The sequence below is a fragment of the Micropterus salmoides genome, unplaced genomic scaffold (genome assembly GCF_014851395.1).
Source record: "Micropterus salmoides isolate LMB-PRFRI ecotype aquatic unplaced genomic scaffold, ASM1485139v1 Ms_hic_scaffold_11, whole genome shotgun sequence".
Classification (NCBI taxonomy): Eukaryota; Metazoa; Chordata; class Actinopteri; order Centrarchiformes; family Centrarchidae; genus Micropterus; species Micropterus salmoides.
The window spans coordinates 36,174,709-36,186,416 of NW_024040152.1; the positions used below are offsets into that span (position 1 = coordinate 36,174,709).

Below are 11,708 nucleotides of genomic sequence, written 5' to 3' on the forward strand. Positions count from 1 at the left end.
GGCCGATACCTTTCTGTGGCTGCGAGTCACCAGGAGCCAAACGGTGAACTAAGGTTCTAACAAGAACCTTTAGTAATTATTAAAGTTTCCAGCACAGCAATCCCAGAGAGACTGTGGTTCTAACAAAATATATTTAAGTTAATAAAGGTTCTATGAGGACGTTCTGTAGTAGATGCAGGTTCTAGCATGATGTTCTGTACTTGATAAAGGTTCTAATAGATTGTTTTGTAGTAGATACAGGTTCAATGAGGACGTTCTGTACTAGATAAAACTTCAATCACGATCAGAATGTTCTTTAGTAGACACAGCTTCAATGAGAACCTTCTGTAGTAGATAATTGTTCAATGAGGACCTTCTGTAGTAGATAATTGTTCTATGAGGAAGTTCTGTAGACACAGGTTCTATGAGGACGTTCTGTAGACACAGGTTCTATGAGGACGTTCTGTAGTTGATAACTGTTCTATGAGGACCTTCTGTAGTAGATAAAGTTCTATCAGAATGTTCTTTAGTAGACACAGGTTCTATGAGGACATTCTGTAGTAGATAAAGTTCTATCAGAATGTTCTTTAGTAGACACAGGTTCTATGAGGACATTCTGTAGTAGATAAATTTCTATCAGAATGTTCTTTAGTAGACACAGGTTCTATGAGGACATTCTGTAGTAGATAAATTTCTATCACGATGTTCTTTAGTAGACACAGGTTCTATGAGGACCTTCTGTAGTAGATAAAGTTCTATCACAATGTTCTTTAGTAGACACAGGTTCTATGAGGACATTCTGTAGTAGATAAATTTCTATCACGATGTTCTTTAGTAGATACAGGTTCAATGAGGACCTTCTGTAGTAGATAATTGTTCTAGGAGGACGTTCTGTAGACACAGGTTCTATGAGGACGTTCTGTAGTTGATAACTGTTCTATGAGGACCTTCTGTAGTAGATAAAGTTCTATCAGAATGTTCTTTAGTAGACACAGGTTCAATGAGGACGTTCTGTAGTAGATAATTGTTCAATGAGGACCTTCTGTAGTAGATAATTGTTCTAGGAGGACGTTCTGTAGACACAGGTTCTATGAGGACGTTCTGTAGTTGATAACTGTTCTATGAGGACCTTCTGTAGTAGATAAAGTTCTATCACGATGTTCTTTAGTAGATACAGGTTCAATGAGGACCTTCTGTAGTAAATAATTGTTCTATGAGGACCTTCTGTAGTAGATAATTGTTCTATGAGGACGTTCTGTAGACACAGGTTCTATGAGGACGTTCTGTAGACACAGGTTCAATGAGGACGTTCTGTAGTAGATAATTGTTCTATGAGGACGTTCTGTAGTTGATAAAAGTTCTATGAGGACGTTCTGTAGACACAGGTTCTATGAGGACGTTCCGTATTGTGTTTGGAGCAGCAGTGAAACCGGAGCTCTCCCTGTGTCTGCAGCTCAGACTGAAACTCGACTCCTGCAGAGAAACTTTCAGTTTCCCATCAGAACCAAAACAACAGAACACAGAGGAACATGACAAATACCACACAGCAGTAATGTTCCCAACTGACAATCTGTTTGTTGTTCTACTGACTCTATTGATCTGCTTGTTTAACACCAAACTGGTTCTTCAGGCTTTAAATAGAACAAAGAGATTCAGAACTGGAACCGGATCATGTCTGAAGTTTAGTCTTATCATTATGTATAAGTTTTTTCTATCAGCAATGATCAATATGTTGACAGAGTGGCAGCTGTGTCCGTCACCTGTAAGCCCCGCCCCCCTCTGACTCACCTCTTTCTCACAGATGAACAGCTGATCTCCCCTCAGAACCACAAACCGGTTCTTCCAGATCTCTCTGAAGATCCCTTTCCCACAGAACTTCCGGATCCAGCCGACCTTATCGGGCTGAACGTGATGCTGCGCCGCGTCCTGCGGGCCCTGAACAGGAAACAGGAAACAGGAAACAGGAAGGTGTCAGAGCAGGTTCTACCTTATGGTTCTACCCAAGACCCCAGGAAGCTCTGAAGCCAGTGAGGTCAAACGTTCCCCACAGACTCACATTAAGAAAGAAGCAGATGTGAAAGGGTGGAACGTTTTATTTTATTTATATTGATTTTATCTTTGAAAAGAATGTAAATCTTCTGTAAGAAATAAAACACATCGTTCTGAGTTCTGACTGGAATTTCTCGTCACTGACTTGCTGAGTTAAACTTCAGACACAGAACGTGGATCCTGTTAATACTGTTCCTGCTGTTCCACGTCTTCACTGGACTTTAAACTTCAGCGTATGTTTCAGGAATACGACAGGGAACCAGTTTGAGTCAGAGTAGATCTCAGTAGATCATTACAAATTACAGCAGGTCGGGAAAAGTATTGCACTGTGGCGCATCAAACGGGCAACGAGGGTGACCGCAGAGTCGACATAACGAAGATACTCAGCATAAAACCTGCAGCACCAGGTCGGTCCAACACCGGCAGAACCACATCGCTGTACAGAAAGAACCAGCGCGTCAGCCCAGAGATAACAACCGGCCTCGAGATGGACAATAAAACAGTAGCAATATTATTTTCCTCAGTAACAGCATAACAAATGATTTGGAGGGTCTGGACTCCTCCCCCAGAAGATTTTGAGCATTAAACACTTAATTTCCTGCATTCTGGAGACATTTTCTTTATTTTATGGTTGAAATGTCTTTTATATATATATAAAGGGAAACATAACATTCAGGTGAACGGTGACAATACAAAATATAAAAATAGAATGTAAAATAAAGTAGTAATCTGCAACTTGTTTCTTTAGCTTAAGTTACTTTCTTGGACAATGCACATTCATTTCTTCAATATTTAAATTGCATTGCATGTTTTCTTATTGTGCAAATAAACCTTTCTCAAGGCATTCTCATTTCTTATTTAACATTTCTTGTTGCAACAATTTATCAGAACCATTTTAACAAATACTTTCAAAAAGACACGTCTACAGTCTAAATGCTACTAACATATTTATTTTGTTGAGGAAAACAGATTTTCTCAGAATAGTTCTGAACGTTCAGAGAGAAAAGTTAGACTCAGAAACTTTCACTCAGGAGCAAAAATCTGCCTTTAAACTGAATGATGTGACGCTGATCCTGATGACTGTGGACATCCAATGATATGAAGTGTTTTATCGTGACAACGTCTTTGTCTCGGCCGACCTACTCTGGCCTGTTAATAAACCAACCTGTTAAACTGTTTCGATGCTGCAAACGTTTCTAACGTTGGAGAAACAAGACGTGACGAACCTGTCTGTCGTGCTCACAGGGAGACGACGGGCCCCCGGCTCCTGATCTGATTAAAGCTGCACATTTTTGGGTCGTTTCAGAATCAGTAGCTTCTTTTGTTTTTAGCTTAAGTTACTTTTTTTGTTTCTTTTCGTGTGAATAAACTTTTCATTTCTTAAAAGTTCTTGTTGCTATTTTTTTTAAAGTGACGGGAACAAAATGAGCCTCACAAAGTGTTTGGGACACACGTCTAGTATTACAGTACTATTGTATTATTGTGTATACTTGTACAGTTTAGTCTCTTAAGTATGGAAACAGCAATACATATTTAGGCTGATTCTGGTTCTGGTTCTGGTTCTGATGCCCCCCCCCCAGCGCCCCCGGTGTGAACGACACCTACGGCAGTTACTGAATGCTGGACTCCTGAGACCAGGGACGAGTCTCTGAACATCCTCCTGACTGAGACTAGATGTCAGACAGGAAGCGTCTCGGCTGAATCTGGTTTGAAACCAGATCTACCTGCAGCTTTATTGTGAGGCTGAGGAAGGTTCAGCGGATCTGCGGTGCTGAGCCGCAGACCCTCGTTCACACTCGGACCTTTCAGGCTTTGGTCCTTCAGATCGGGTCACGTTCTGCGACCACCTGAGGACGCGTTCACACAGCTGAAGCACACGCCTTCATATAAACAGACTTCCTCATTTCACCACTGTGCTCAGTCCGAGTTCCTGTCTGCACGCAGAGCACGTGACCTCTGGAGTACTGCAGTAAAACGTGTTTATACTCTGAATCAGAACAGAATGTACGACACGTCCAAATATTCAGAACTTTATAATCAATAAACTAAAAACGCTGTTACATAAACAACTCGATCAATAAACTGGATCATAGAACTCTGAACAGAATTATTATTATTATTACTAGTAGTAGAAGTAGTATTACAGTAGTATATTATAATAGTGTTTAATAGTATTATTAGTAGTAGTCCCTGTACGCAGGATAAGCGGTTGAGGATGGATGGATGGATTATTAGTAGTACTAGTAGTAGTAGCGGTATTAAAGTAGTATATTTTATATATCATTGTATTTAATAGTATTATTAGTAGTAGTTGACAGTAGTATATTATTAGTGTATAAAAGGAGTATTATTGTATTATTAGTAGTACTATAACAGTAATATAATACATATGTGAGAGGACTATTATTGGTATTTTTAGTAGTACTAATACAGTAGTATATAATAATAGCAGTAGTATTAGTACGTTCAGAAGCAGATTTTTTTTTTTACTATATATATATGATTTTTTGTTATTTGTCATTTGCTTTGCTTAAATACTGCAGGCTGCTATTGATTAGTATTTTTATTAAATGTAATTTAAATTTAAATTTAAATATAGATGTTTTCTGCTGTAATATTTAAGTGTCAGGTCTTCTCTTCTTTAAAGCGCATTTATAAACACGTGCACAGAGCGGCTCCTGCCTGCTCACGTATTGATTATTGATCTTTTGTATAGGTTACGTAACTGTCCGGTTCAGTGAAACCGGAGCCTCTCAGCTGATTAACCGTCACACCGCTGAACGTTTCCCGGTTTAAGCGTCTGGATCTTTAAGCTTTGAGTCTGACCCGGGTCCTTCCTCCTCCTCTTCCTCCTCTTGTCCCGCTGGACTTTTCATTTCATCTCTTTTCATCTTTAAAACTGTTCAAATCGATCGATCACGCCTTTATTCTGAAAACCGGAAGTGGAGTCTTCAGGCAAATAGCGGCTGTGGTCGCCTTCAAAATAAAGCCTTGAACTAATCCTGAGGCTTTTGTTCCTCGAGCTTCGGTTTAACGTTAGAAAACGGACCGTCACGAGCCGCCGGTGGCCGGGCCCGGTTCCGGTAACACTCACCCGTTTCCCGGAGTTGTTTTTCTTCATGCTGGCGGCTGTCAGGCTGCCGGCGGAGGAGTACCGGCGGTACTTCGCCCACTTTCACGGTAACTCCGTTATCCCCCCACAGAGCGGCAGATAAAGCGGCTGAAGAAGCGTTAAAGTCCGGCAGGGAGGACCGGAGCCTCCGCCTCACGCCGCCGCTCCTCAGCTGCTGCTCCTCGGTCTCACTCTGCTCGTCGAGCCGCTGCTCGGTGCTGCTGCCGCCGGGCTCCGATGCGCTGTGACCGGCCAGGAGCCGCTCCGTGAGTCGGTGTCCGGTTACTCCTCCTCCTCCCTCCTCTCTCCTCCCCCGGACTCCCTGCTGGCTCAGCGGCTCCTCGGCAGCCCGGCAGCGCCCCCTACAGACTCTCACTGTCTACTGCATTCAGCTGCTGCTTCCACCTGAAGCTGTCACACAAATGTAGTGAAGTGGAAAGAGGTGAGGGGTCACCGCTGGACTACAAGTAGGAGGTACACTGACAGTGTACAGATATGAGGTACTTGTACTTTACTTGAGTACTTTCTCCTTCTGCTCCGTCTCAGAGGGAGATGTAGTACTTTTTACTTCACTACATTTCTCTGACAGCTTCAGTTACTTTACAAAGTGAAGAGTTTCTAAAATCTGATGTTTAGTTAACAGTTTCTAAAGTGCAGCTGACAGGATCGACTGATCAAGTCAACTGACTAACTATTTTGATCATAAAATCATTTTTTCATGAAAAAAAAAAAAAACAGTCCTGCTTCCATCTTTAAGATTTTCTGCTTTTTCTTTAAATTGTTTGATTATTTTAATGTGTTTTAATTATTTAGAGGTTTGGACTGACAGAACAAACTTTGTGAAGGAGGTAACTGGGACAACATTTCTCACTATTTTCAGAACCTTTACAAACCAAACAATCAATGTATTGATGGAGGAAATAATCAGCAGGCTGATCCAGAATGAAAAGACTCATCAGCTGCAGTCTGAAACTGATCAGCTGAGAAGGAGCTGCAGCTCAACATCCTGCTGCCTAATATATTATAATGCAACACTTTTCTGCAGTGAGTACTTTTAATACTTTAAGTACATTTTCTACACATGAACAAAAGCAAAACTCAACAACAACAAACAGAGAGAGAAACATCAGCTGATCAGAGTTCAGATCATTAACTCATGGGTCAGAAGTTAATCACTTCATCACATCATAAAGAACACGTCCTTCATTGTTTAAGTTCAGACAGACACATGTCGGGGGCGGGGCGTCTGGATCCGGTCTGGCTCACATCTGGATCAGTGTAATCTGGTTCAGAGAGCTCTGGATGTTGGCAGATGTTCCCAGGCTGATCTGATCTGGAGTCAGTTTCACTCTGAGCTCAGAGACTCAAAGTGGGTCAGACTGAGAGGCTGCAGATTATCTGCTACACGCTGCGTTAAAGGCACAGCACCCACAACAACACCACCACAACAACAATACCAGAAAACAACCACAGCACCCACAACAACACCACCACAACAACAATACCAGAAAACAACCACAGCACCCACAACAACACCACCACAACAACAATACCAGAAAACAACCACAGCACCCACAACAACACCACCACAACAACAATACCAGAAAACAACCACAGCACCCACAACAACACCACCACAACAACAATACCAGAAAACAACCACAGCACCCACAACAACACCACCACAACAACAATACCAGAAAACAACCACAGCACCCACAACAACACCACCACAACAACAATACCAGAAAACAACCACAGCACCCACAACAACACCACCACAACAACGACACAGCACCCACAACAACACCACCACACCACCACAACGACACAGTACCCACAACAACACCACCACAACAACGACACAGCACCCACAACAACACCACCACAACAACAATACCAGAAAACAACCACAGCACCCACAACAACAATACCAGAAAACAACCACAGCACCCACAACAACACCACCACAACAACAATACCAGAAAACAACCACAGCACCCACAACAACAATACCAGAAAACAACCACAGCACCCACAACAACAATACCACAACAACAATACCAGAAACAACCACAGCACCCACAACAACAATACCAGAAAACAACCACAGCACCCACAACAACACCACCACAACAACGACACAGCACCCACAACAACACCACCACAATGACACAACGACACAGCACCCACAACAACACCACCACACCACCACAACGACACAGTACCCACAACACCACCACCACAATGACACAACGACACAGCACCCACAACAACACCACCACACCACCACAACGACACAGCACCCACAACAACACCACCACACCACCACAACGACACAGTACCCACAACAACACCACCACAATGACACAACGACACAGCACCCACAACAACACCACCACACCACCACAACGACACAGTACCCACAACAACACCACCACAACAACAATACCAGAAAACAACCACAGCACCCACAACAACACCACCACAACAACAATACCAGAAAACAACCACAGCACCCACAACAACACCACCACAACAACGACACAGCACCCACAACAACACCACCACAATGACACAACGACACAGCACCCACAACAACACCACCACACCACCACAACGACACAGTACCCACAACAACACCACCACAACAACAATACCAGAAAACAACGACACAGCACCCACAACAACACCAACGACACAACGACACAGCACCCACAACAACAACGACACAACGACACAGCACCCACAACAACACCACCACCACGACACAGCACCCACAACAACAACGACACAGCACCCACAACAACACCACCACAACAATGACACAACGACACAGCACCCACAACAACACCACCACAACAATGACACAACGACACAGCACCCACAACAACAACGACACAGCACCCACAACAAAAATGACACAACGACACAGCACCCACAACAACACCAACGACACAACGACACAGCACCCACAACAACACCACCACAACAACGACACAGCACCCACAACAACACCACCACAACAATGACACAACGACACAACGACACAGCACCCACAACAACACCACAACAATGACACAACGACACAGCACCCACAACAACAACGACACAGCACCCACAACAACACCACCACCACGACACAGCACCCACAACAACAACGACACAACGACACAGCACCCACAACAACACCACCACAACACACACACCACAACAACAACGACACAACGACACAGCACCCACAACAACACCACCACAACAACGACACAGCACCCACAACAACAACGACACAACGACACAGCACCCACAACAACACCACCACAACAACGACACAGCACCCACAACAACAACGACACAACGACACAGCACCCACAACAACAACGACACAGCACCCACAACAACACCACCACAACAATGACACAACGACACAGCACCCACAACAACAACGACACAGCACCCACAACAACAACACCACCACAACAATGACACAACGACACAGCACCCACAACAACAACGACACAGCACCCACAACAACACCACCACAACAATGACACAACGACACAGCACCCACAACAACGACACAGCACCCACAACAACACCACCACAACAATGACACAACGACACAGCACCCACAACAACAACGACACAGCACCCACAACAACAACACCACTGCTGTTGATATGCGTTTGCAGCTGACTGTAGGAACAGTTCTTCTTCTTCTTCATGTACGTAATATAAAAGCTGGTTCAGATGAACTTCATCATTATTAAAGCTAAATATTCATGTGAAGAACTTTAAGTTATTTGCCCTCCTTACAGAAGTGACGACTCAGCTCATTTTAATTTCTCTGAGCTCTCTGTGTTGATGCAGCCTCTCTGTCACAGAGAGAAGTTCCTCTGCTGCCTCCTGCTGGTCCAGCTTCTCCTCAAACCCAGGTTGTTGGGAATAACTGTGTGAAATACCAGGACCAGAGCCAGTTAACATCTGGACCTGGAACATGTTTTTCTCCCACTTTTTGTAAGTAAAATCAGTCCACCAGTGTATTTTGTGTTCTTCAGCTCAGTGTCTGTGACGTCGAACACGTAAATCAGCTGACAGAAAGAAGCAGGAGAAAGTGCAGCAGCTGCTGCTGACTCAGGAACAGCTGAGACACACACCTGTTACTCAGAACCAAAATACCACACTGTCAAAATACTCACGTAGTAAAAGTACACAAAGCAGTAAAATGTTGTCCTGTCACAGGTTCTTCTTCCTCCTCAGTAAAGTGCAGCAGGATGTTGAGCTGCAGCTCCTTCTCAGCTGATCAGTTTCAGACTGCAGCTGATGAGTCTTTTCATTCTGGATCAGCCTGCTGATTATTTCCTCCGTCGATCCGCTGATTGTTTGGTTTGTAAAGATTCACATTTACCCAGAGCCTTAAGAGATGTCTTCAAACATCTCAGTTATTACAATCAGTCAGAGGAAAAGCAGAAACATCTCTATCAAACAAAGTACAATAACATAAATAAATACTCTAAATAATCTGTCAACTGATCATTTCAGCTGTAGTGGTATAAACTGTTACTTTACAACAAAACATCAGGTTTGATAAACTCTTCATATGTTTTTTGTGCAAGTATTTAAATATTAAAATAAATCTGAAAAGTAACTTGTAGAAGTAGAAAGTGACATAAAAAGAAAAGGGTACCTCAAGTTTGTACAGTACTTGTGTTGTGGTGGCAGCCCGGCTGACGGTGAGTGTCCTGTTTTATTTCTCCTTGTTTTTGCGTGTGATTGTGTTTCCCCTGGTGTTTTCCTGCACTCTGCCTGCCTCCCTGTGTCTCCTCCCCTGCGTGTGCCCTCCCTCTCTCTCTCCCTCTCTCTCCCTCCGCTCCTGAGCCCAGCCAACGACCCGCACCTGCACCTCGTCAGCCGCCTCCTCCGCCTGCCGCACCTGCCAGTAATCAGCCTCATCAACAACAATACTTCTACCCCGGTTCTCCAGTCAACCCCTGCTTGATCGTCGTTGCTCCTAACCCGGTGCCGCAAGTTCACTCAAGCTCCTGAAATCCCCAGCAGATACTCTCAGTTCTCCAGCTCTTGGTTTTTCCCCGTGTCTAACCCTGTCTGTTTCCCTTCCCAGGTTCACTCACCCTCGCCCTCCGTCCTGTCAGCTGGGCTCGCCCACCGGTCCTCTACTCTTAGGCTACCTCCACGGCGCTCCCCCGGCTCCCCTCGTTTCTCACCAGTCCACCTGCCACCACACCGTTCCCTTCCCCGGTCCCCTGCCTCCCACGGCTCCCTCACCTCTCCTCCTCCGCCTCGCCAGCCCCTCGGTCCTCCGTGTCCTACCTGGGGTCCGCCTCACCTCCATCTCCTCTTCCCCAGCCCCTCTGTTTCCCCTAAATAAACCACCTTTCTACTGAGTGTTGCATTTGGGTCCATTCAGTCCTGTTCCGTAACAACTTGTTTGAAACGACACTGTAAACAAACTGCCCCCTTTAAATATTTTAGTTTTTGAATGACATTAATAACTTTTTTATTGCCTCTGTGTGAACCTAACATGATAATGAGCCACCTGCTCTCTCGGTCACCTGGAACAGACACTGAAGGAACCAGGTTGGGTTTTCTGCATGTGGCCCACCGAGCATCTTGTAATCTGAAACCTGCCTCCTAGGGGCCTCTGGAAACTTCACCTGGCCCCTTAAAGGAGATCTATTTTACTGCTTTTCCAGTCCTATATTGTAGTAGTTGACTCCTGTATGGCAGCTTTGCATGATTCAAAGTACAAAAAAAATCTTCTTTTCTTACACTGGTTCTTCATGTAGGCCTTCATTTCAGCCTCTGTCTGAGACAAGCTGTAGATGCTCCTGTCTCTTTAAGGCCCCCCCCCTCTCAAAGCCCACTGTCTTCTGATTGGCCAAGACCTGAAGCATGTTAACAGGCTGTTGTTGTCGCTGGGTGGAACAGGCAGATTAAAGCAAGGATTATACTTTCCGCATCTGCGAGTACGCGATGGTCCATTAGGGTCCGCACATCATCAGAGAGGGTACGCGTAGGGTCTGTGCAGACCTGTCCGCTCGCCGACTAGCGCTACCAGGGCACCAACCAATCTACTGCGCATGTGTGGAACGAGTCCGCCAGGCTGACTCCAGAAAGTAGTATAAACAGAAGCAGTCCGCAGCTGACCGTGTGCGCGTCCGCTCCCGAGTATATTCGAGCCTTCAGCGTTGCCGTGCCGTTGCTGTGGGAGCAAATGACCATATATGGAACAGCGGCTCCGTCTGGCTCCATGCGTCGTTGAACGGAGCCGTTGGTAGAAAAAAGCAGTTGAAAACAGAGCGTTCAGAACAGGCTCACAGGGATTTCTTTTAAACATTTCAACCTCATTATCTGAAGCTTTGGCCATGTGTGACATGAACACCCAACATTATAACTAGGGCTGGAGATGTTAGCGTGGTGTTAGCTGTGAAGACACATAGGCCTACAGTCAAACCCTGGGTCACAGGAGGAGGGTGTTGATCAGTGGAGGGACGCTTCAGCAGACTGCGCTGTTGTCTTTTTTCTGTATTTTTCCACCCGCGAGCTG

At 44.8% G+C, this 11,708-nt stretch overlaps 1 protein-coding gene across 1 annotated transcript in view; it reads right to left on the minus strand.

Moving 5' to 3' along the window:
• LOC119898362 (pleckstrin homology domain-containing family O member 1-like) overlaps nucleotides 1-5,636 on the minus strand; it is a 22,244-nt gene extending 16,608 nt beyond the window's left edge. Inside the window, exons 1-2 of the mRNA XM_038712571.1 lie at nucleotides 5,123-5,636; nucleotides 1,768-1,914 (exon numbers count right to left, since the gene is read on the minus strand). Of these exons, the coding sequence (XP_038568499.1) occupies nucleotides 1,768-1,914; nucleotides 5,123-5,149 (174 nt within the window). The 5' untranslated portion in view covers nucleotides 5,150-5,636. The remainder of the gene's footprint in view (nucleotides 1-1,767; nucleotides 1,915-5,122) is intronic.
• Nucleotides 5,637-11,708: the final 6,072 nt, after the last annotated feature.